At 43.2% G+C, this 27,003-nt stretch overlaps 1 protein-coding gene across 2 annotated transcripts in view; it reads right to left on the reverse strand.

Annotated features, from left to right (window-relative positions):
• Positions 1-27,003, reverse strand: part of MOB3B (MOB kinase activator 3B) — a 187,057-nt gene that overhangs the window by 17,828 nt on the left and 142,226 nt on the right. For both annotated transcript variants that reach the window (XM_079112367.1, XM_079112368.1), the window contains one exon: positions 18,251-18,453. In XM_079112367.1, coding sequence (XP_078968493.1) covers positions 18,251-18,453 — 203 coding nt within the window. The remainder of the gene's footprint in view (positions 1-18,250; positions 18,454-27,003) is intronic.

Here is a 27,003-nt window from a genome sequence, read left to right on the forward strand (position 1 = left end):
GAGCAAGACAGGGCCATGATAACAGAACCTCAACTGGTAAACAAGTGTCTTGCGCTCCTCCTGGAGATCTGCTTCCCTGAGCTTCTCCTGTGTGCCGGGCACTGTGCTTGGTGTCGCACGTTCATTACCCCAGCGAGTCCTTACAGCAGTCCTGTGTGGCGAGTGGTCTTGTCCTCACTCTAGCGAGGGAGATCTGAGGATGCGTGCCTTGGCCAAGGTCATAGTCATTAGGGTCACCAGGACTGGAAATTGCCGATCTGTCCTCTGACTGGCCTGCTGTATCCCAAGGCATTCTGCTGAACACCTTCATTCATTTCCTCACCTGCTTTCAGCTGGGTGGCTGAGCCGCAGCCGCACCACACCCACAGTGGCCACAGAAACAGGGAGGTGCAAGCAGGAACGGGGACATGACTGGGGGAGGCCCACAGGCAGGGTTGCTGTCTTTCCTTTCTAGCACCCCAAAGTCTAAACATGAGTAAGGAAGGCAGGGCAGCCAGATTAAAAAAAAAAACAAAACTAAAGTTCTACAAACTCTGAATCTACATGAGCTCCAACTAGCACATAGGTCGTGAAAATGTTCTTTCTACTGTCTGTTAGGAATGTGGGTGGCAAATAAGCCAAATGAAATAAAAATAGAAACACTCCAGGCCAGACCTCCCTAAATTGGAAAGAACAATATTTATTTGATTAATTCTGTTCCTAAACAGAAGCTCACGTTAATGACACTGAGGGTGTTTCCACAATGTGTGTGTGTGTGTGTGTGTGTGTGTGTGTGTGTGTGTGTGTGTGTACGCGTTAATGTGCCAACAAATATGCAGGCTCCCGAGTACATGTACACATGTGAATGGATAAACAAACACACATGCTTACCACCCACAGAGAATATTTATCCATACCAGTATAAGAATCAAACTGTTCTTTTTCCAAACCCTACAAACATTAGAAATAAGTCCCTAGAGGTAAACACATCCAGCCTCTGGATTTGCGCTAGTTCATAGGCAGGGCTGCATATTTCTGAAGTCCTCTCATTGAACCACGGGAGACGGGTTACAGACACACGGGGCTGCCTCACAATGCAACCGATTCTCAAAATCCCCTCCCCAGGGCCCTTGGGGCACACATTGTGCACTCATGCTTTTTAGCACCCTGGCTTGCTCTGCAGATTGACCTACCATGCCTCGCCACACTGGTGCCCTGTTATCTCTTGACCAGGACAGTGCAGTGGTACATGATTTCTGCTCCAAGTGATGCAACCTGTGACCCAGCATGGCACATGGCTGCCCTTTCTGACTTTCACTGCTGCTTTCTCCCACTCCCACCCTGCTGGCCCCGCTAACCCCCCTGGAGGTCTGCATGGCTGTAAGGGGTCTCGTTCCTCCCTCTGAACCCAGGATTCATCAGCACAGCTGGATGGGTGGCTGGCAGCTGCTCCCTATGCCCCTTGTTTTGGGATGAGCACCGCCCCTGTGAGGGATGGAAGATTTAAACATGAGATTTAAACATGGCCCGGTGCCACCTGTGGGGCTGCCTGGCTCTTTGAAGGCTGCGCGTGGGACAGCAGGGTAAGGAATCTTCCCCTTTCTGACCTTGACTTCTATCAGGGATGGGCCCTGGCTGTGAGGCAGAGAGCTCCTCTGGAGGTGAGCTACAGGACCAAGCTTTCCCTGAGTTATCAGATGAGCTGAATGGGCCTAGCTTTAATGACATTTAAGAAGTCCTGAAGAAACATGATTTGTTGTTTTGGTGGTTTTCTGAATTTTCAGGGCATGGGTCCCTGAAGGAAGAATTTACCTCCCCTGGGAAAACAAAGAATTCCATAGAAGCTTCCAGCCTGATGAATTCACCATGGGGCAGAGTTGCAATCACTTCATAAGACCTCTATTGTGTGTCTGATGAAAACATACAGGGAATTTTCATCCTCAGTGAGCCTGTAATTTAGGAAGTTTGTCATTTCTTAGAAGGCTCATTACTTTGGTAGAAACAAAGTATTACTCTGTTGAAGTGAATAGACATGGAATAAACTAAAACTTTTGTTTTAATAAAATAAGATCCATAGATACTTCTCCCAATAAACCCATCATAAGTTGAAAGCAGTGTAAGTTGAAATGCATCTAATACCCTAACCTACTGAACATCCCAGCTGAGCTGTGCGGGACCCTGGTTGATTGGGAACTGAGGTCCACTGCTGCAGGCTGGCATCTTGAGAGAACTTCTTGGCATATGGCTAATCCAGGAAAAGGTCAAAACTCAAAATCTAAAAGTGTGCCTTCAACCGAATGTGTATTGCCTTTGCATTATCATAAAGAAAAAACTAAAAAATAAAAAGTAAGTGGAACCATCATAAATTGAACCATTATAAGTTGAACTGTTGTAAGTTATTTGAGTACCACCAATTGAAAGGTTCTCCAACTTTCAGAGAGAAAAATCAAGCCTCCTCAGAACGTTAGGGGCTGTTTACCATTTCGTGTCCTATTTATCACTGACTGACCTCTGGGTGAGTTGGCCAATGTATTCCCCCTATGGAGGAGCTAAAATTTGGGTTAGTGGCTTGCCCAAGGTTACAAGGTTAATACTTGGCAGAGCAAGAATTTGAACCAGGATTACCATTTAGATCTTGTCAACAGGCCTTGGAATCCTGTTTTCCCTAATTTATATCAGGAACCAGAAAAGTATAGATCATGAACCAAATCCAGGCTATACCTGTTTTTATATGGTCTATAAAGTAGGAATGGTGTTTGCTTTTTCAAACAGTTGGAAAAAATCAAAAGAAGACTATTTTATGACATGTGAATATTATATGAAATTCAAATTCGGTGTCCATAAATCATAACTTATGGGAACATAGCCACACCCAGTGGCTCTGTATTATCTGAGACTGCTGCCATACCTCAACAGCAGAGCTGAGCAATGGTGACAGAGACCATAGGGCTCACATGCCAAAACTTTGAGAAAAAGTTTGCTGACCCCGCCCTGCACCAGGTCAACACCACAACTAGGGTGACTCTATATAGTCCATGTCATTACAAATGGATGCCCAATTTGCCTTTCCAAAATTGATCTGTAAATAAAAAGCCCACTGTTTCTCCTGTCTTGGGAGACCAGTCATGCCACACCAGTAGGAACACACCTGAAGCAAGAAAGGAGAGAACTCAGCATGCATGCAGTCCCTGACAGGTAGATGCCTGAGGCTTCAGAGGGAGGAGAAGGCAAGTCCTTTTATTTCTTTATTCTCAGACTCATGAACATGAGCCATGAAAACAATATGAATTTTACATTTAAGAAATGTGTTTACGGGGTTAAAGTGATTTTTACTTGGAGTTCCTTCTTCATTTGTTCTTCTGATATCTTATTATGAGACTGGAATTTTAGACTTTTCAGCAATTAGAGAACATTGTATCCTACTGTGGTGGTTATTTTGTGTTTTACTCTCAATAGAAAAGGGAAATTGCCTAAAGCAATAAAAGTTGGTAGCAGCACTACCTCAGCCCAAGAGAAATAAAAGATGCCTTTTTTTTCTTTGCAAAATTTTTGTTCTGGCCTCAATCATATATCCTAAGACCTGCTCATATGTGGGAAACAGCAACAATAAAAGTAAAAACTACAGGCGTCAAGAAGGAAAGATCTGGAGCTGGATGGCAGTGATGGTTGCACAACAACGTTAGCAAAATTAATGCTACTGAACTGTGTATGTAACACAGTTAAAATGATAAATTTTATCTTATGTATATTTTATCACAATTAAAAACATTTTTAAAGCTCCATAATTATCAATTTTGGAAAAAATCCAATCTTCAAAAGGGAAGATTTTTATATACAATTCCATTAGCAAAAAATTTTTAAAAAGTCCTCAGAGAAGGGGTTTTGAAAGATTTGAAGCTTTATTGGAAAAAATGAGCACTATTGTGTGTTCACATGTGTGCTTGTGAGAGTATGTGCTTCTGCATGCACATGTGTGTACCAGAAAACATCCATGCCCATCTAATCAAATACCCTCTGTTCCTGCTGCCTGTCTTGGAATTAAAAATGTTTACAGGAACTCTTCCATTTAGAATAATCTCTATTAGTGCAAAATGCCACGTATCCTTTCACCAGCAACAGAAACCAAAGTAGAATAACTATGTATGAGAACTGCTTAGAACTGCACCATCAGAGATGCCAGTGACACCACAGGTGACCAGCACGACCCCTGAGCACCTCCTGAGAGTCCCCTGTGGTGCACAGATGAAGACAGAGAGTGAGTTTCAAAGAAAGAACAAACATTTTAGAAACCTTAAGCTGCAAGTGGAGTTTAGCCACGGGCAGGAATGCCGACCTTAATGAGAAGCTTCATCTTTAATCACTGGGCTGTAAAACCAAAGCAGAATGTGCATGTGGCCAAAAATACCCTGTTCCTGTCTATTTGCCAAGTCTTCCAGAGATCGATACGTTCAAACCCTCGGCATGGACTGTGAGCGTCCTGGTGCTTTCCACCAGCTCCTCAGAGTGAGGTGGTGTGTGGTGGGCTATGAAGTGGGCTATTGTGTGTGGAGGGCACACAATAGCAACAGCTGCCCATGGCCCGGGCCTGGCAGCGACGGGGTCAACACTCTGAATGCCAGCTGGCAGTGACACTTGTCTTGTCAAGTGAAGCTGATGACAAAGGAACAGCCATGCTCTGTGTCCCTTGGTGCCTTCGGCAATACAGTCACTGCAGACCAGCAGTGGTGCTCCAGTCCGAAGCAGCATGCTGTGAAGTTGACACCAACTCCATCAAATGACTTTTCTTGTCTGCTTCATCCAAGCCCAACCAGTTCCAACCCAGTTGTCCCCTCCCCCCCCCCATCCCCAATATACAGACACTTCATTTTATCTGCTTGCAAATTCTGGGTTTTCAAGATCGGAGAAAACTCTAAAAACAGCACTGTAAGTGTAGACACTGTACGTGTGTAGCCAGGTTGTAATGGGCCAGAACCTCTCTTGCCCACCACATGCTCCATCTGAGTGCAAATGGATGGCTCCTGAGCAAATCTGCACTCCTAGAAGGAACTCATTAGGCCTGAGGTTTAAAAATAAAATATTTGCTCTAATTAATTGTCACCATTTAAAATTCTCCATCTAAAATGTTAGAGTTCTAATTGCCTTTCATTTGGAAACACTAAACCTCTAGGTCCACACTGAAACCATTAGCTGGAGATGCACACGGTAGATGCTCTCCCAGGGTTTGACTTGTTAAGTCATATTCCTCACCTCCAGAGGAGGCCAAGGGTTTGGGTCTTTTTATTTATAGCCATTAAATGTGCTGAGGGCAGGGGTCATCATGTTTTTCCAGCTGCCTCAGCGCTTGTGCCAGCTCTTTACACACTGTTATCTCATTATCTGCATTGGCTCAGCTGAAGTGACTTGTCCACAGTCTCAGAGCCAAACACTGTTGAGAGCAGGATAGGGTCTTGGTGGACCTGGAGGCCCTTGGAAATCATCTAGCTGCTTGGGACATCAAAATTCATTTGGGTAAATATATCCCTGAGGGAAAATACACCTCAAATGTATTTCATCAGCAGAGTAATGTATTTAAAGTGGTGCTTGTCTTATAGAATTGTGTATAGATTTATCTCATAGAATTGTGTGTAGATCATGTTCTTATTGTTGGCATCCCTTAAAATTCAAATGTGGGAACTTAATACCCAATGTCATAGTATTAAGAGGTCACTTTGGGAGAAATGATTTAAGTTACAACAGCTCTGCTCTTGCAAAAGTTCCAGGAAGTACTCCTGATCTCCTACCATGTGAGGATACAGCTAGCATGAGCCATTTTAGAAGCAGATAGCAGTGTTATGGTTTGGATGCGAGGTGTCCCCCAAAAGCTCATGTGTCAGACAAAATCCTCTACAGTTGTGCTGGTTGGGTATTTTAGTCATATCAGCTAAAAAGCTGACAAAAACACAAGCCCTCACAGACACAGAATCTGCTGGGGCAGGGATCTCAGACTTCTGAGTCTCCAGAGCAGTGAACAAAAAACTTCTTTTGTTCATAAATTTCCCAAAGATATTTTGTTACAGCAGCCTGAACACACTAAGACAGGCCACTTTTGGGGTTTGGAGTCTAAATGAACTTGGAGTCGAAATGAATTTGTTCAACTCCTGGTTCCATAAAGCTATGTGACATTGGACAAATGACTTCACCTCCTTATCTGATTTCCTTCTCTCTAAATTGGAGATAAAATAGTATTTATCTCATAGAATCATGCGCAGATTAAATGGGTAATACATAAATATATTTCCTGTAGTACCTGGCTCATAGTTTTACTCAAAACTCATCCCTGTTTTTATATCAAGGGCTAAAAATAGCTAATATGAAACATTTAGTGAGGTCTGGGGTCTAAGGTATGGTGATGACTGGTGCCAGTAGGGGTTGACAGACACATCATTCTGGTCTAGACAGGGTGCTTGGGTGTAGGATTGACTCTGGGGGAAGGATTGGGGTGGGAAAGTAAGTTTGAGAATAGAAATAAAAGGAGAGAGCTAGATGCATCTTAAAAAAATCAAAGTAGAGAGGTCATCCTCTGGTTCAGGAATCTTGTTGACCTCCAATCCTTCCCAGAAATTTGGGAACAGCAAATTTGGTATTAGTTTCAAAATGTGATGCCTGGATTACTGGCATCAGAATTACCTGGGGGCCTGTTAAAAATGCAGACCCATAAACCACATTCCAAGGCCTACTGAAGCATAATATGTAGTAAGCACAGCCCATGCATCCAGATCCCTACAAGCTCCCCAGGTGCTCTTGTGCAGGAAAAAGTTTGAAAAGCCCTACACTTTATCTCACTGGGGCTTACAAGTGCCCACAAGAACTCTCTGGAGAGATTTACTTTATCTGGGCCCTACCCTTGGAGATTCTGATTTAGGGTTGGGGTAGAGCCAGAGAATTGGTATAACTGAAATTGCCTCGGGTGATGTGAAGCAAGAGAAAGAGAACCTGACTTGCAAACACCTGTTTGCACACCTGGAATAGCTATGGTGGATGGGGACTTAAGACACAGACGTGGGAGAGAAATGCATTTCTCAGTCATGGATCCACTGGGGCCAATCAGAAGACTGAGAAAGATGACTGGTGTCGGCTGACCCCTCTGTGCACCCTCTGAAGAACCCCACACAAGCCTTTCTATCCAGCTGCTTTGGAGCCTGATGTTTAGGTCTGCTACTTTTACTTTATATAGTAAGAGACTGACAAAGAGCTACATGGAAAGCTTCCTGCCAGTGGTTTCCTCATGTCTTTCTCTGTGACATGAATCATTTTTGTTGTTATAACCAACTGAAATGCAGATATTCTAATTGACCCTTAGAGATGAATTGCTACTTTTTAGTGTGTCTTGCTAATTGCCCAGGCAGCAAGGCAGTCAAAAGCTTTCAGAAAAGATCTGTCAAAACATTTTTCTTCTGAATACTGAAGTTGTTTTAAATATATGTTGGGCGCATTTACTAAGAATGCTTTTTAAAATAAAATTTATTGAGGTATACTTTGTATTCAGTAATATGCTTTTATTTAAATGTACAGTTTGATGAGTTTTGACAGATGTCAGGTCCCAAGTAACTAACAATACAATCAAGATGCAATGTTTCTATCACTCCTGAAAATTCTCCCTTGCCCCTTTGCAGTCAAACCCCTTGAACTGGCTGGGTCGCTGCCCACCCCACCACCGCCCTCCAACCACTGATCTGCTTTCTGACACACTGGATTAGACTGTTCTAGAAATTGACATGAACGGAATCAAACTTTGTGGATCTTTTGCATCTGGTTTCTTTTACTCAGAACAATGTTTTTCAGACCTATCCATAAGCATAAATTATCAGTGAATCATACTTTAGTTGTTTCTTTTGTGTACCAGGGATAAGTGCACAAGAGCCACAGGATCCTATTTCAGTGGAAAGAGCAGGTTTCTGGAGTGGAAGGCAGGTTACTGTGAATTGAAAGGGAAGAGAGAAAGCAGAGACAATTGGCTGGATTGGCTTCTTCCCAGGAAGTGGAGGAGGCGGAGATCACAATGAGGTAATGGGAGTTTTCACTGAGGCAGGGGATTTCTGTAGCAAGGAGTGCTCCGAAGAGGTGGCAGATCTAAGCTATAGGATGTAAGAAATAGGAGAAGAAAGGGAAATGCAAGGGCCAAAGGCAAACTTCACCAGTTTAAAGATTTTTACATCTGTGGGAGTTTTAAAAGTTGTTCAAAAATTCTTTGACATCTCTCTTTAAGAGATGGAATTTAAGTGAGAGGTGATTTCATAACTTGCTTCTGAATGAATAAAAAAGGGTTGCAAGTCTGCTTTATCATTTCTGACACTAATCCATAAAAGATGATGGCTTCCATCTTGGTTGCTGTCTCTGGGATCAGGGCATCCTGGGAGTGAGCAGGGAACTAACTTGTAGAGTCAAGAGTAGTTAGCCCCAAGGAAGGGGCAGGAAAGCCAAGTCCTGCAGAATTAGCAGGACTTAGGAGGTCATGGAGGTGGAGTGATTTGTATATAGAATGACCTGGAGGTGACAGCACGTGGCCCATCATTCACGGAATGCTGGGAAGTTCCCTTTGGGATAGACTTCTCTCTCTTTTCATCCAGATCAACCTGCATTTGTTTTTTATTTGTTTTTCCAATTAGATTCACAGTGTAATTGGAATCTATTAGCACTAATATTGTGGAGCTAGTATTGATTAGTACTCTGTCCCACTAGTATATATGGCTTTAACAACGTTCGCTAATGGCTTGTATATCTGACCTTTATACATAAGGTTACTTCATGAGAAGAGGTCCTAAGACCATACAAGTGGCCATGTGAGACCCTAGATCGGGGCTTGTCTGTAATCTTATACTCATGTCTTTATCATGGTGGGACAGATGGGTGATGAGAGAAGAAACAGTGTTATATTTCAATAAGTAAAACCTTCCTTCCTTCAAGCCAAAAGTTAATACTCATTTGATGGTTTTGGGAGCCAAGGAATCTGGTCTTATCTGGCCAGGAAATTTGAACTAGTCTAGACCACACATAGCAGCCAAAATTTGGCAGGCTTACATTTGGGCATCAAGCCATACTGACTATTCATATTTTCATATAAATGCTCAGGAAGATGAATTAATCCCTATTGCGATTGACATTTTGTAGCAATTTCCAACACTGCAGAACACAGAGAGGGAAAAAAAAGTGCAATGAAGGGTTGATATCCCAGAGACCAACAGCACTTCTCATATTATAAGCACTTTCCTGGCATGGAAGGTTTGATGTAAGTCCTTTGGAGAAAGGTTGAGCTGATGGCTTTGAGTTTTATCTATTCTGTACCTAGAAGGTGGGAGAGAAGTGGCTTAGAAGGAGAGAGAAGCAGAACATACCAGGGGCTTAAAGAACCAAATGGAAATGCCTCATTCAGGTTGCATGGGGACAATTTAGAATACGTGGGCAGCCACCAGTGGTGGGTGAGTATTCACTGTGTATTGTGGGAAGGACCTCTTAAGGACAGAACATTTGATTCAGAAGTGTTGGACATAATGTTCCACAATGATGAAGGCATTCAGTAGCTGTGACATGCAATGCAACAGCCGTAGTCACATGTGGCTTTTGAGCATCTGAAATGTGGATAGCAAGATTAAGAAAACTATATTTTATTTTCATTAATTTTAATTTAAATGGCCACAAATGGCTAGTGGCTACTGTATTAGGTGGTGCAGTTCTAAGCATTGGCCAAAGAATACCATTCTTTGAAAATGTGAGCTTCTTGCAGAATGGAGCTATGTCTTACTTGACTGTTACTCCGTGCTCAGAACAGTGTCTAACATACAGTAGGTTTTCGACACATGCTCTTTTATAGACATTCAGTAGCCCTAAGAGGGGCTTAGAGTACAGAAGGTATCCAGATCATTTAAGACTATATAGTCAGTATTTCCCACAGGGTATTTCAGAGCTTCAGACTTACAAAATGTTCTGTAGAAAAGATTCTATGTCTATCTTAGAGAGTTAGAATGCACATTAGCATATTGAAGAGACCTGAAGTGCTGCATTAACTCAGTGTTCCCATAGTTACTTGACCATGGAACCCCCTTTTCACATAATATCTTTTGATATACCTTAGATCTAGTAGGTTCTGGGGAATATACTTTGGATAACAATGAGTAATGATGGGGGTAGAAGAAAAACTTTCAGTTAATTCCTAGAAGATAGGGACCCTTGATTTTCAGCACATGGCCAGCAGCAAGTAATAAATGTTTACTGAATGTTGTAAAAGGCACTCTGCTCCTGGCCAAATCAGAGGCAGCCCATAAAACATTTCTCCCAGATAAGGTCAGGGAGAGGGCTGAAGTGTGCACGCAATTCTAGACATTCTCAGGCTGCCATAAAGGGCATCCACAGAACATGGCGATAATCTAGCACCTCAGAACTAGATGCAATAGCAAATCAAAACAGAACAAAAAAGTGTCATGGAAATATATTGATTGTTAAGCCTGCATTTTAAAATTTAAACCAAATGGCTAAACACTGAGAATTTGTTGTGATTAGAGTATCAACCCCCAAAGGAAGGATCAATCAGAGATGTTGGATGGTGTGAAGCAGTAAGGGGTATGAGCCCTAGTAGAAAAGAGAAATGATAAAATGGGAATCTGGTTGAGATCAGGACAGAGGTTTCTTCCTTCTCATCTTCTGGCTTGAGTTTTGCTAGTATATCAATAAGGATGGATTGGAATTAAAAGTAATTAACAATAGTTTCAGCTAAAAAGTATTTATAGTTATTTTGCATGCACTTATGCTTAAATTTAACAAATTGTGTAAAGGCCATTACTTGTTAGGGATTAATCTCTTTTCAACAAATCCCTTTTGTTCTCTTTCAAAACTTAAAGTTAGAAAAAGCAATATAAAAAAGTCTCTTCAGGTCAAATTAAGGAATCTGAGCCTTTTGTTTTCATTTAGTTTTAATGGCCAGAGATTGGAGTGAGCCAACACAGTCCTTGGTCCTGGACACACAGGCTGCTTGTCCTGTGAGAGCCAGTCTTTGTCGGAAAAGCCTTTTACATGCATAAGGGTTACTGATTACATAAGTGATACATGTATGTGTGGAAAACCTGGAAAGCCCAAAAAGTTATCAAAAAGAAGCATTACCATCAGGAGAGATGGTAACTGACATTTTTTGCTATATTTCTCTTTTCCTCTATGGACATATGATTAGTCAGTCTCCAATATAGCATTGGAACCTGCTGTTATTACCTAACATTAAGTGCCAACAACTTCCTATAGGTTCCACTTTCAACTTTAATTGATTATATTTTAGGACCTGAAATAAATTTGACCATATCTCACCCCTGACCTGATTAAAAACAAACAACAACAACAAAACAAGCAAACAATAAAGAACAGAAAAATAAAGCCCCAAACCGATCACCTACCATACTACAAAACAGAAGTAAAAACTCCCTGGACATCAACAGGGATGAATAAATAGAACTGGCAAAGACCTGTGGCTGAGTTTGCACAATGCAGCTCACCAAAAGTAATCACACATTTCTGTGCTATTTTTCAAATTGACACATTTGAATTTGTCTGCCAAAGCTTCTAAAATGATCTCTGGCAGGCTGCCCTCTCACCTCTGGGCTTCTGGGTTGCCCTAAGCAACCAATCACCAGCTGGTGCCACTCCAGACACACAAACAGACAACATACAAATGGACAAAATCCTGTGGATGTAGAATTCCAGCTACTGACTGTACCATGGTGGGCTTTAATCTGCAAAGGCCTCTGTAAGCAGAGAGAGGTTACCTTGGATAGAGGATAACAAGCCTTGTGACATATGTCAAAGTTTGTAATCTCAGTCAGTCAACATGGGGTCTCTAGAGATGATCTCTTTTACAGATGGGAAAACAGAGGCACAGAGACATTATAAGCCTGGCTCAGGGTCAGACAACTAATGTGGTGACATAACAATGGAAATGCCACTGTAAAGGCCAAATTGCAGACTCACAGGCTGAAGATCTTTCTTCTACAATGGCTATGTCCATGTTCCAGCCATTTGGCTGAGAGTCAAGGAACCTGCCTAACAAAAAGCAGTCTGCAGGCCTTTGTACAGATGATGTTTCAAAAGAAAAGGTCTTTTCAAAGGCCCCACAATGGCTCTTCATTGCCAGCTATTGTGGAGAGCTGCTTGGCTCATGTGAGAGGCTCTGCTTCTTGTCACAGTCCTGACCCGATCTTGCCCCTGCAGGCCAATCTTGGCTACTGCACTCACCCAAGCTTCTCCAAGGGAAGCGCACGAACAGTCTGGCAGTGTCTTAAGGGAACGCAGGGTCTGCTTTTGCTTAGATCCAGATGGGGGCGTTTCTGGGCCTTTATGAGATGAGGCTTTCCATGTCTTTGGTGCTCAAATGTCTAGTCCTCAAGTTGCTTTAAAAGGTTTCCATCTTAAAGTGATAAAGCCTAGTATGAATGTCCATCATTAGTCAAGAGGTGCCTACACCTTGTGGGGTGGGGCATGGGCCCCAGCGTGACAAAATGTCAGAATGAGGGATGGAGAAGAATGTGGCTTGCATGTTAAGAAACTGCCCACCACACCTCTCTGAAGTAATGGTGACAAATGTGGGGGGAAGAAATAGCAGAAGTAAAGAGCTAACGGAGTACCTGGAAGTCAAGAAAGGGAGTCGTTCCTTATTTCTTGAAAACACTTGCATGTGGTGAGAACACAGCCCTGGGTGTCACACCAGGTGGGCGGACTGAGGAGAACAGGACTGGGCTTCTTTTCTCCTGTGAGGCCCTCCCAAATGGAGTTTCATTTCCCTCCTCCTTCCTCTTGACTTTCCCTCTTCCTCACGGGCTTTTGAGGAGCACTCTTGGTAAATACTGATCCTCAGATGTTTCTCCTTTGTTTCACTTTCCTGCCCCACTGAACTAACTCCCAATCCTAGAGAAAAGATAATGTGCCAAAATGATATTTCTCAAATTGAGGATAATTTTCATCTCAGTCTTTCCCTTTGGAGTGTGGCCTGCCAACCAGCAGCATCACTGTCACCCGGGAGCAAAATGAACACTTTATGGAATCAGAACTTGCATTTTGGCAGATGATTCCTATATACAATAAAGTTGGAGATGTAGACTGAGGGTGCTTGGTATTAGGCACTGATCCACATGGTTTGTGTCTCCTGGATGAAGCTCAGGTCTGCACCGTTAAAAATCCCATCCTCAGGAGATTCTGATGCAGGTCGTGTGTGGACTCCTACAGGGAAACACTGACTAAACCACAGATCTGTGGCCCAAGTACCCAGCCAGAAGGCAACAGAATAGCCCTGTAGTTACCCTTGGTTTCACAGCAGTACCTCTACAAGGTAGGTGATGGTATAATCACTTTCCTGGTTAGAAATAAGGAAATGGGGCCGGAGAGAAAGAATGGGAAGGCTCTGGACCCAGGTCATGCGAGTGTCAGCAAATGCATTAAGGTGAACTAGTACCTTCCTGTCTGTTCTTCCCAGCTTGCTGACTTCTGACCTCCTGCCCTAACCAGGTCTTCATTCACAGCTACTGCATTGCTAACAGCCCTCATTGAGTCTGCTTTTGTTTTTAGTCAAAGACCAACAAAATACTGCTGTCTATTTGTGCTTGTTAATGATGACTTTGATAAGCGCGAGTCTGTCAGCTGACTCCCAGGCAGCCCAGGGCCGACAGCAGTGTGCTCATTCAATCAGGGCCTGGCTCATTTTTCAATTACCAGAATCATTTGGGCTCCTTTCCTCCAACTGTGAACTTGCTTGAGTTCAGGTCAGCTTCAGCTGATGCATTTACATGAGAAACAGATGATCAGTCACATCTGACAGTGTGCCAGCCTCCCCCTCCCTGTCAGAGAGCAAGTGAAATGGCAAGTGTTTTGGGTTCCCAGGCTGCTGGCTGCAGAGGTGGAGCAGCATGTCCCAACGGGAGCCCTGGAGGCTGACAGACATGCTGGCCTTCACTGGACTGGCTAGGGTGACCTCTTCCCAGCTTCTGAATTCCAAACTGTATTCCCACTAGGAGGCCTGATAGGGTGACCAACCATCGCAGTTTGCCTGGGACCAAGGGTTTTCCCATGACATGGGACTAGAACTGGGAGGGTTGGTCACCCTGTTTAGCATACCAGGACACAAAGGCAGTGTGAGAGCATTCACTTTCCTGGGTGATCTATCTGGAATCTTTGACAGAGAATGATTGAGGGCTATGGCCATCTCTCGTCTGTCATGTCTGAAACTTCCAATGCTTCCCTTTACTCTTTTATGCCTTATTTTGCTTTAAATCCCTATTACAAATTAGATAAGATGAAGTATTATTTCCAAAAAGTAAATGGCTCAGTGGAGGTCTGCAGGCATGATCTGAGGTAAAGGTGGTACCAAGGTTCCTTTGCATGGAGGCGAATCATCCTAATTCAAAAACATTAGGTATATATGATGAACTAGGGACCATGGGGGTTTATGTCCTGCTTATTCCTGGCCCTCAGAGAACTGACAGCCCCATGGGAAAGATTGATTTAAATACAATTAACTATACTTACAAGGCTACCTAGGGGTTCATTAAGATGGAGAAAGGCCATGAAGCTAGAGAAGAATTAGGGTAATTCTTCATACTACCAGCTAAGTACGATTCTTACATTCATTATGTCATTTAACAGCTAACATTTCTTAAGCATTTACCAAGTGACTAACTCATTTCATTTTTAGAAGTCTATATGCTTGTTCTCTGAATGAAGAACATGAGGTTTTGGAAAGCTAAGTGTCTTACTTAAGGTTGCAAGTTAGTAAATGGAAGGATCCAGACTTGGAACCCAGAGAGTCTGAGTCTTGTCTCCTGCATCGTATGATACTGAATCTCCTACCCTTCTGATGTGCTGGATCCTCAAAAGAACCACGTGCCAGATACTCACTCAATGTCACATGAAAGCAGCTGGTTGCACTCTGGGAGCAGAGGGTGGCTGTGCACAGTGGAAGCACAGAGGAAAGGACGTGGTGGGTCTCTGAGTTCTACGCTGGAATCCCAAGGCATGACTCCAGGATCACCCCGCCCCACTGGTGGTATGGGACCTCTGAGAATGCTGCCTTTCTAAAGAAAACTGTCTGCACTAAGGTTGCCCTCCTGGCCCCTGGCTGCAGTAGAGTCTAAGAATGTATGGACAGAATGTGAAGGCACAGACTAATTTCTTCCTCATCCTCCCAGGGCTGAAGATGGGAGAGATTCATTATATTTTATTTTCTATCCTGCTTTATAAGCTTCTTGAGAGCCTGTCTTTCTTATGCATGTAGAATATTTGGGCAACTTGCTTTGTGTAAACAGAGTACTTGAAATAGGCAAATCAAATAAAAATGCATTGATCTGCTATGCTACATCTGATGGTAATGTGTTCATGGCAGCAGCAGACTCAGAAGTCAGGTATTCCAGCACCATCAACTACAGGAATTTTAGCAATAATGATCCACAAGTGTAGCACTCTACCTACACACCAGATGTACTAAGCATTCAGAGTCTGGCATCATAATACATCCTTAAAAACTTTCTCAGCATCTATTCTTGTGCTTTATAGGTTTTGGTTTGTGAAAAGCAAATACATAATTTCAGAAAATTATTAAAAACATACTAAAATTAACTTCCCTATAGCTATAATTAATAAAAACATAAATGTGGGAAGAATACTATTCTCACAAAATTTATAGAAATAAAAGCTCCTGGGGAAAAACTGATATTTTCTTGCCCACTTCCTCTGTTAATAATTCCTGGTTAATCTAATCATACTTTTTCTTTCAGATCCCAAAGTGGACCTGTTCAGGGCCTGCCTATGACTCTTAAGACTTCAAGTCAGCTCCTGGCACTGCCAGGTGATAGAATTCCTTGGGTCCTTCTTCTTTAGTTATAGAGAAAACAGTTTTGTTTTTGTTTTTAGTTTTGGTTTACAATGGCAAAGAAGGCTTTCTCTACTTGCTGATTCATACTCAGCTTTATCCTACCCTACAATGGTCTTTATGCTTCTGTGCATAAAGGAGAAATTGACTTTCTGCTCTACCCATCTGATGTTTCTGTTCCTTTAGCTCAGTAACACTGAAGATGTAGGCACTCAGGAGAATGCTTCCTTCTGGTGTGCTTTTGGGGAAGGTGTTTTTCTTCCACCCATTGATGTTCACTAAAGGGAACTGAACTCAAACCCTCAGAAGCAGAACCATGTCCCTCACCTCTTCATTGACGTGGCCCCTCTCCAATCTTTCCTTTGTCCTTGACATTTTCTGAAATTAGTTTTATCAATGGTTTCCAGTCTTTTAACTTCTCTGAGTTATTTGCACAACCTTTTCTTCTTGTGGTGGCTATTTACCCCAACAGCCTTTATAAGGACAAACTAGCAAAAACTCAACCATCAATGAATTTTGGCTTCTTTCCATTTGAGTTGTCCAACTATGTACAGAGATAACTCAGTTCCTATCCCTGCCCAGAGATTTCTAGAAAAGCTGTTGAGAAAGGAAATGAAGAAGGTTATCTTTTCTATAGCCAATGATATAACTTTTTTTTTTGTATCAAAGATTGAACCCAGGTGTGCTTAACCAGTGTAGTCACATCTCCAACCCTTTTTTACTTTGAGACAGGGTCCTCTCTAAGTTGCTTAGGGAGGGCCTTGCTAAGTACTGAGGTTGCTTTGAACTTATGATTCCTGCGTCCTCAGTTCTTTCTGAGCTGCTGGGATGGATTTACAGGTATGCACCTGGCTGATATGAAATGTCTTACTTATATGCAAAAGTCTTGCTGTATTTCAGGATAGTTTAGTGATGCAAAGAAAGACATTGAGAGAAAAACCTTTTTTGCCATGTACTCCTACAGCACATAGATTGTGAGTTGAGATATTTTAAAGATGGCATATAATTCATCAGCATCTTCTTTGCCAAATACAGGTGCTGTACTATATTAAATATGTCTTTAATTTTTTTTTTTTTGGTTCATTTACATCTGGGCCCTATTGATCCTGGAGGCACTGGCCCTCCCAAAGCCAGCCAATTCCTAGAGATGGTAAACAGCTCACACCCAAATTGTTCACACACCAGCCAACACAAACCAGTCAATCCAGAGCCCACCTCTCCATCAGGCTCTCACACCAACAACCCCAGGGCAGGACCAGATAAGTACAGACAGCTTCTGTGCCCCAGAATCTGCTGAGAGTTTTCAAACCAGTGAACCCGAAACCTGTTTATCCTGCCTTGCCCACTCCTTCCCATGGAAACTCCAGGGAAGGCTCTTGCCCATTTTTTCTGTGTTTCCTTGGTCTCCTGGTTGACCCTCATTTTTGGGTTGTGTGAGTATAACAAACTTTTTTCAATGGCAGTCATCTGACCTGTTAACCTAGATGTACCTACACCATAAAAAACCAATACTTTAAAACATGTTGATAAGGAGATTCAGGGTAGCAAAAACAGACATCCAGTCCCCAGCATTCCGGACATCGTTCAGATACATTTAGATGTTGCTCTGTGAGCTATACTTAGCAAAATACCACTTTCATTGTTTTAAGAAAACAGGGTTGATTTTAATATAAAGCAAAGTATGCTACTGGATAAGAAAGCATTCAATCAACTGGAAATAGCTATGATTAAAATGTTCACATTAAAGTACTACCTATTACAAAGGGGATGGGGTTTTTAGGGTCCTAGAATTCCAAAACACCTATCAAGTCCAATGGTAAAAGTAGCCTAGAAAAAAAGTGAAAGTAAGCCTCACTCACCTCTACATTAATCCTAGTGCTTTATCTTCAGTGTTCTGGCTTCTGATATGCCCACTATAATTTCACCACAGCAGATTCATTATGAAGGGCAAAGTCCCTATGGCACTCTATTCTTGTTTAAGACTTACTTCCATTCTGTCTCAAAGGAAATTTTACTTGACTTTGTATGCCCAGCAGCTGACACACAGTAGGTGCTAACATATTCATTTATTGACAGAAGAAATATTTCTGAACTATCCTTGGTGAATGATGTAAGAGATAACTTGAGAGATCAAAGATGCCCCTTTAGGAGATTAAATAAGTAAGTGAATGGTTTCAAAGCTGGGAATTAAAGCCTCCAGCCCAAACCACTATATACCCCCTACATTATGCCACCTCTCAGTGAGCAATCTTAGACACTTGATGGCAACAGTGGACATCTTGGCCTCTCTTGGGTCTACTGACCTTTGAGCCCTGTCTCATTCTGTGACCCTCCAGCTAACAGCTAGCCCTTAGGTAGCACTTCCCATGGGCCCCTGGGGGTGACTTGGGTGATGCTTACCAAGGGCTCTAGCTCCTTGCGGTCTATGAGGTTCATCTCTGTGACGAAGTAATAGAAGTGTTTGTAGCAGGTGTTCACGTGGGCCTCTGCGCCCATCACAATGACCCGGTCAAAGTGGTGGATGTAGACATGTACGAAGACTCGGAAAAGGCGGCACAAGATCTTCTTGCAGATCTGAAGGAAGTTCTTTGGGAAAGGAACACCTAGAGAAGCAAAGAGGGAAAGGCATGAAACTACAAATGGGAAAAGTTTTCCTCAGGAGATTCTATCTCAGGAGTAGGAGGGAGCCATGGAGAGGTGGCAAGTTGGAAAGTGCCTCTCTGTTTCTCTGTCCAAGGGGCAGCTGCTGGACTCTAGCCCAAGTGGCCAGAAGGGGACAGAGGCCCAGGGTTGTTACAATTCTGATTTCTCAAAATGATTCAGAAATCTGGCGTTGTATGTGAGTCTGCTGTGTTTTTTTAAATGTTAATTTGAAGTTTTCAAAAACACCAAAGAGATGCTAAAACATCTCTAGGTTAGGCTTGGTCTGCAAACCAGTTTGTTTGTACATTCTGGTCCAAAACCTCTCCCAAGGTACACTGTTTCATAGGTGGGCAAAGTCAGCAAAATCCCCAGAAACTTACTGAGTTAGGGGTTATGTTTCCTAAAACAGAAAGGGAAAAGTGGTTCCAAGCTGCACATGGCAGAGTGGCAAGCCCACCACCTCCTGCCTTCCTCTCAAATACTGCTTAAATTCATGTTATTTACACTGTCTTTAAGTAGCAGCATGTTGTAATGGATCCCTAAGTTAAACAGACTTTGAATTCTTATCTTCTTCTCTAGCTGTTTGACTGTGGGCAAGTTATTGAACCTCTGGTTTCTCCTCTGTAAAAGAGGAATGGGGGGGGGTGGGGAAACAGTCATTGTAAGACCCTCCTTGCAGTTGGGAGGGTGTTACCATGAGTAAGATCTTCCACAGTGCCCAGACATAATAGAAATGGGACTCCCTTCTCTCTGTAAGGTCAGGAGCATCTAGCTGCTGAGAATTTCCTCATTAAGAAAACAGGGACAATGACCAGCCTTTTCAGCAGAATTGCAGAGCTCTGCTCAGGGCATGCTCCAGGTCCCCAGGAAGTTTGGAGTTTTGCTGTCCTTGCCTCCATGGGGACCTGAGGCAGTTGCCTGCTGTGAAAGTCTGTCAGAGGATCACCTGGGATCCCTAGGGCAGGAAGAGAGATGGAACACATCTGGCAGTCGGCAGTGACAGGATCTTCCTCCCCAGGGACCCCACACTGATACTGGCTTTTCTTTAAAAACAAGGTGGCAATGTATCAAATGAACCCAGGGAGAGTCTCAGGCAAGGCTTGGCAGCTGACTCTCTGGGCAACAGAAGCAGGGGTGTGAGCGTGAGGGTGAGAAAAAGCAGGGGGAAGGTGGAGGGCGGCCACTTGCCCAGCCTGTGGGCTTTCTCTATTGGTCCAGGGCTGCTGAACCACTGCTGCAGTTAGGGTAGGGTCTGGAGCCTTCCCCGGAGCCGAGTTCCGGAGGTGATGGAATTCCTGCTAAGAAGGGTGTGCTGGCTTCGGGAGGCGAGGCTGCAACTCCTGCCAGAAGGTTGAAAATGTTAATCTTCACGACCTTTCTGTGAGGTAGATCTCAGTAGTCCCATTTCACAGATGACCAACCTTGAGACTCTGAAGCATGATTCAACTTGCTAAAAAGTGGCAGGGTTGGGATGTGAACCAAGTCAGTTTGATTCTAAAATCCAGAGTACGAGTACATCTAGAATGTGGCTGGCTCTCTTGCCGGGTTACAGGAACCACAAAACGGGGCACCTGAGGCTTACTTTTTTTTGGTACCAGGGTTGAATCCAGAGGCACTTAACTACTGAGCCACATCCCAGCCCTTTTTATTTTTTATTTTTTATGAGACATAGTTTTACTAAGTTGCTGATGCTGGCTTTGAATTCATGATCCTCCTGCCTCAGCCTCCGGAGTCACTGGGATGACAGGTGTGTGCCACTGCACTGGGCTGAGGTTTACCCTTCAGTGGTACAGAAAGATAAGTATACACATGAAAGGGGATGGGAAGAGAATGGCCCAAAAAACATTCACAGCATTGGAAGTCACATCCAGAAGCAAGAGAAAGTCAGTTAATATACTCTGCAGCCTACAAAGGAAAATGTGTTTTTCTTTCCCAGGCCTTACCACCATGAACCTGGGACTGTTTTAAACAGTGAAAGCTAATATTTACTGAGCACTTACTATGTTCTAGGGCCCATGCCAAGAGCCTGGTAAGTGCTGATAGAGCTCTCAGAACAGCCCTTTAATTATTATTTCCATCTCACAGATGAGTAAATAGGCTTAGGAAAATCAAGCAGCTGCTCCAGGTCACCTAGCAGGCAGAGAGGAGGAATTTAGACCCAGGTAGCCTGACTTCAAAGGCATAAGCCCCAGTGCCCTGAAGCCTAGTGCTGGTTGCTCTAGGCTCTACCACATATCTCCAACTCCACAGCCCTTCCTTTCTGGGCCACTGGTTCTCCCTCAGGTGTGCTCACCATTCACTTCCACTGGCTCCAGTCTGGTGGAGGCTCACCAGCTGCCAGGGGACATAGGGAGTTCCAGCTATGCCAGTCCCTCTGCCTGGTCCCAAAGACAGTGCCTGCACTCCATGAGCTGATCAACTGAGGCAAAATCTAGGCAAGCAGAGGATGCCCATAGCAATTGCTGCATCCGTCCAGATGCTTATTCCCAAGCTTTTTTTCCCCATCCCTGCCTCTGCTCAGCTCTGAACCCCTGGGCTCTGTCCTCTGTTCCTTACCGGGTCTCTGACCTTGTCCATAACTTCGACAGTGTTTGCCCTCACCGCTTCCCTTTAGATTATGACTTCAGTGTGATTGAGAGACGTTGCTTTTGGAATCTGGAAGACCTAGTTTAAAATCCTAGCCCTTCTATTTACTGGCTGAATCAGCAAGTTGTATCATCAATCTATTTTATTATAAAATTGATAAACATATTTACTTTGTAGTATTCTTATAACAATACATAAGATGTGCCTGATCCTTTGTGGGAACTTTGGAACTAAGCTTTACTTTGTTTTTTTTTCTATCTGAATTCCTGGGTAAGTAGGTATTCTGGTTTGGATCTAAAAATGTCCCCCAAGGAGCTCATGTGTTAGGTAACAGCAATGTTCAGAGGTGAAAAGACTGGATTATGAGAGTTGTAAACTCATCAGTGAACTAATTCCATTTCATTGGTTAGTAATTTGAATGGACTATTGGGTAGTAACTGTAGGCAGGTGGAGTATGTCACCGGGGGGCACTCAATTGGACTATATGTGTCCTGGCCCCTCCCCCTGTTCTCTATTTCTTGGACACCATGAACTGAGCAGCTTTCCTCTGCCCCTTCCACCATGATGCTCTGCCTCACCTCAGTCAAAAGCAATGGAGTTGACTGACCATGGATGGAACCTTTGAAACTGTAATTCCAAAGTAAACTTTTCCTCCTCTAAGGTGTTCCTGTCAGGTGTTTTGGTCACAGTAATGAAAAGTGTAGAACCCCAGGCTCAGAATCCCTTGGTTCTGGCTACATAGTTGGGCCGGATTTACACTGTCCCTTCCCTTATGTGTGCTTTGCTCTCTAAGAGTGAAAGTGGAAAGTGGCTCAAGTCAAGACAGGCTCAGCAGGCATTACCATCACCCCAGCCAATTCTGAAAGCTGAGAAGCGGTTGGGCATTCTAGGGAGTCTGCGGTCACTGGGGGTTCTCCACTAAGCTAGAGATAGGACCAGGTCACAGAGTCTAGGGTTCAAAATAGGAGAGCTACAGGCATTTGAGAAATTTGTTTGATTACTCAGGGGCCAGTTCTATAGTTTGTAAACTATGTTAGCCCTTTACTCCCTTTCTCTGCTGCCTTCTAGACAGTCAGGTGTGTGTGTGTGTGTGTGTGTGTGTGTGTGTGTGTGTGTGTGTGTGTGTGTGTGTGTTTTAAATAAACCTCTTCAGAAGATGGGAAATAGAAGGGCTCATTCCCCAGATATAAATAACCTGTGTGAACCCCTCACTCCCTGGAAGATTCTAGAATTTCTCATCCTGTGTAACGGACCTTATGGCAGCAAGGTAAGGCAAGAGTCAATCCACTGACCCAATCCCTTCAGTGATAGAATATTGGCTGATCTGAGATTTCTGTCTTCTTCGTGGTGCTACAAAGAAGTATCCAGTCTCCATTAAACAGCCACAGAAAAGGGAACACTGAGTGATCCTGAGATATGTATGCGTGTCAATTAATTCCAGAAACACCATGAGCAGAGCAGTGGCATTGTTATTTCAGTATTTCAAAACAAGGAACCTGAGGCTTAGCTCAGCTAAAGCACATTTGCTTCAGGCCACACAGCTAAAGGAGACAGAAGAGAGATCAGAGCTCAAGCTCATGCGTATCCTGTGCCTTTCGGCTGCATGGTGTCAGGGAACACATGATTGAGACACCATTTTATGATCTCCCTTAGCTTATCTGCAGAAGAAGCTCAAAAAATTTTTGTGTTTGTTTTTAAAAAAAATATAGTAAGAAGATGAAAAGCTAATAGGTTATCTGAATGGACGCCTGGCTATTGACAACCGCAGCCTGAATATGAGCCGTGTGTTTGTGGTGGGGTATGGTGAGCCAAAGGCAGTGTGTGGTCCCTATAGGGCACCATTTGCCTTCATCATGACCAGGGCCAAGCCCCTCCTTCCACCCTCCACCTCTTTTGAGCATAGAATATACTCTGTGTCCTATACTTTAGGATTCCTCAAGATGTATTTTTTTTAAAAAAAATCATAATCCTGGGAAATTCTTGGCTGAAAAGACAGGGTCATGAGTTCAAACATATTTGCAAAAATGCTGCTTTCATAAAAGTTTATGATATAGCCAAGTGTAGTAAAGGATCTCAGAATACCTGTAGCAAAAAATCCCTCTCCCCATAATACCTGTTGGTTTAACACAGTCTATAATCAAACTACTCAGGTTTTATTTCTGGCTTTACCACTTAATAACAATGTAGCCATATGCAAATGGTTTAGTCATCCTAAACCTCAGTTTCCTCATCCCAAAAAACCCAGGATATAGTACTGTTACCTGTCACTCAAGAAGTTCTTGTGAAGATTGAATACATATGCATATAAAAGGCTTTGCTTAATGCCTTGCAGATGGTAAGCACTATATTGTGAACTATTTTAATATCCCATGGACCAAATGTTCTTTGCAATATACTTTGGGATTAAATTCCTCCTATACGTTTATTTCCAGGAGAGCAGTCTTGGTATTAATACATCAATTCTGAACTTGCAGGAACTTAGAGTGGCAGGTACTCAATTAAACACTGGGTTATATTCTGCTTTGCATTATTTTCTCATACTTACATACTTATGTATTGCTATAAGTACTCTGAACAAAAAGAATGTTTTATACTTTGATTCTACCCTTTAAAAGTACCTGGTACAGACAAGTCAGGACTATGTCATATCGAAATTGAATCAGAAAAGAGCAGTGGCATTATTTAGTCAAGACATGAATCCATCATCTCCTATTTGGGAGAGGAAAAAAGTTCACAGCAGAAATGATAGCTTTTTGCCAGTCTTGATATAGTCCTGGCTTGGAAGGCTGCATACTGCTTTTGAGAGGAGAACTCTGTGATAAAGAATCTTTTTGATCCAGCTTACGGGTGGGAAGAAAGAATCTGAAACTCCTCTTTTTATCATTAAAATCTCCTTTCTCCTTTGGGTCTAGTTTCTCAGGGGGTGAGAGTTAATTTTCAGTCACTGTACTCCTTTGGAAAGTTAATGCCAGACAATATTAACTGAAATAAGATATCCTAAGAGTTTGGAGTTAGACTTTGACCAGACTTAGCATTCAGACTTAGAACCCCAACTACACAGAAAGATTGATGACAATAATTCCAGACAGTTAGATATGAATCAATAATATAGAAAGCATCTGACCAGAAGTCTTTAAGTGATTTGCAGTCACTTACTGAGTCTTGGAGCATGCCCTTCACCCTTACTCTTTCTCACCCTCAGGACATTCTGTGACTCTCAGATTAAAGCTGGGAAATTTCAGACTCCAAGAAGTTGGCCTGAAATGAGGAAATGTGTCCAGATGAGTGCTCCACAAGGAAGTGATAGGCATCCAGGTGTAGGAAGATGACCTGAGGCCCGGAGGACCCTAGGTCAAGTGGTGTGGCTTGGTCTAGTGGATGAGTCAGTACTGAAGTGGAGTTAATGTACCTAAAACAGGGTCAGGTTGAGCTCAGATTACAGAATGGGTCCAGGCAACCAAAACACTTGGGAAGAGGTCAGAATCCAAACCAGTCGCTCACATGAGGTTCCAGCAGGAAATTGCTTAACAATTAGATCCGAGGCAGGACTAGAGATTGTGGGAAGACGAGGAGGAGGCAGGCCTCAGAGCTGAGGTGGAGGAGGAGGGGAAGGTAAGAGTGGGCCTGGGGGCTCTCTGGAAGCAGAACTTGGTCCTCAGTCAGAAGCCAGCATCTATCTGACAGAGCCCTGCAGAGTTTATGCATGTGTCTAACCACAGTTTTCTGACCTCTAAGCTGCATTCAGTGACAGAGCTAAATTGAGCATGGAATATAATAATTTCTCTGGGGCCCACATGTGGATATGCTCTCATCTCTGACTTAGTAAATCTCCTTTTTCCTCAATGAAATTAAACAAAAATTCAGTAATTTCTCAGCTTCGATTCATTTTTCTTGCTTCCTCTATCTCTCTTCTTCCCTCCTTTTCATTAAGGCCTCTAGAGCCCCATTCAATTCTTCCTTTTGGGGCATTCTAGAAAGGAAGTAAGTTGTCCATGTGGCTTGTGTTATTACTTTTATCCTGTTACGGAGACCACAAAGGGAGAGTCCCTTATACAATGTGGAAATGCTTCAGATGACAAAGGGCCCAAAGTCAGACAAGACCTGGGGGATGATTCTGAGCGATGAGCTGCTCAGTTCTGTTTTCATGGTTTTCTCTTTCCCTCTGAAGAGAACAACTGATGTTTGCCAATGAGACTCTGGCCTGTGGTCAGTGCTGGGCTGAACCTGGGCTTTGGATGTAAGGAGTTTAGGGACTTGTTTCCACGGATCCAGAAAACTGCCCTCAAACACCCCAAGTTCTGCAAGCAGTTGGAAGGTATCCCACCCCTCCCGTTGCCTTAATTAATGCCTCTTCTTTCTTTAGAGCTCAGCTCAGTCTTCCCTCATTCCACATTCAGGTTCTTTCTCTGACATCTGCTTCCCTGCTCCTGAAATCTTCCTGAGCACAGATCACAAGTGGTATTTGTGGGCATCCTAGGCTCAGGTCTCTGCACCCCTCTCCCCAGCCTTCACTCTCCGTGAGCCCAGGGTCTGGGTCAGTCCTCACAGTTGTCCCCTCAGTGCCCAGCAGGAAGCCTGGAGTGGGACAGGTGTGAAATCAATACTTGCTCTCTTTGGCAATGAGAGTTGAGTTTCTCTGCCATCTGCTTACCTTATCTGAAATCAGAGCTCAGAGAGACCAAGGGGAAAACTTAGGACTTAGACAGCTCAGAGGTGATAGAAAGGGATCTGAAGTCAAGTCTGTATGATTCCAGAGCCTCTGCTCTTTCCACTCTGCCAGGAAGCTTTGCGAGTCCACATGGCTCCTTTATCTTGCTCCAATCCAATTTTCAGAATTAGGGAAACAAAACTTGTTAAAAGACGAAGGTAGAAAAGGGTAGTCTGGTTTTTACTTCCCCAAATGATCATGCCAGGGTTAAGGACAGTCGTTAAGTATCTAGCTCTGGCATGTTTATACTTGGGTTTAGATTCCAGCTGGACTTCCATGCTTGCTTGCCCTTGAGCAAATTTGCTAACCTCTGAGAGATTCAGTTTCCTTATGTGAGGAATAGTGACACTGATACCTAGCTTCAGGTGACTGAAGCACTGTGCCACAGGCACATAGAGGAATCCAGTGAGTGGCAGGTGATGCTATTATTGCCTTAAAGATGGCTCTTCCTCATCATGGCACCAGGCGAGGACAAGTGGAACAGGAAGTGAAGCTGCCTTTTCCTCAAAGGACAAACTCTTTCCTGGAAATCACATGGGAAGAAATGCAAAATATGGGAACTTTATGTGAGATGTCTTGGGAGTTTCCACATGACACATAACAAAACCTAATGCATGGCAGATCTTTTGGGGACCCCTGATGGCACATCAGTAACAGCAACAGGAAATGTCCACTTTTCTCCTTTAAACTGCTATTCACATCTGAGAGCATGTGCACTGTCCTTTCTGTTTTTGGAGTCCAGTAACAAAAGTATACTTGTGAAAACCTCTCTACGAGTCATAAAAATCACTCATTCTCAATAGCTCATGAATAAAAACAACATCCCACACACGTGGGAAAAGAAAACAGACCTCCCCTGGCAGTGTGGCTGAGAACACACCATTTCCAAAATCCTTGCAAAACAAAATGCAACTGGATCACGAGGGAAGAAAACGAACACAGATGTTTCTTAAAAATACGCAGTCCCCTCCTCTTAGTTTACTTTCCTTCTCCTTCATATGCATATTCCCATTCCCCACCTCTTGCAAAATATAACTATCTACATGTATATATTTATCAAAAGAAGCCTCATGCTCTTCCTGATGCTGATGAATTCAGCTGCAGAGGACTGATTCTTTCTAGCAGATGTTTTGTGTTATCTCAATGTGTTCTTCAAGAAAGTGTCTGTTCATCATGCCAAAGAAAACAATCCCATGCAGCAAGACTTTGTTCCTCT

This window comes from Sciurus vulgaris (assembly GCF_902686455.1).
Source record: "Sciurus vulgaris genome assembly, chromosome: 15".
In the NCBI taxonomy this organism is placed as follows: Eukaryota; Metazoa; Chordata; class Mammalia; order Rodentia; family Sciuridae; genus Sciurus; species Sciurus vulgaris.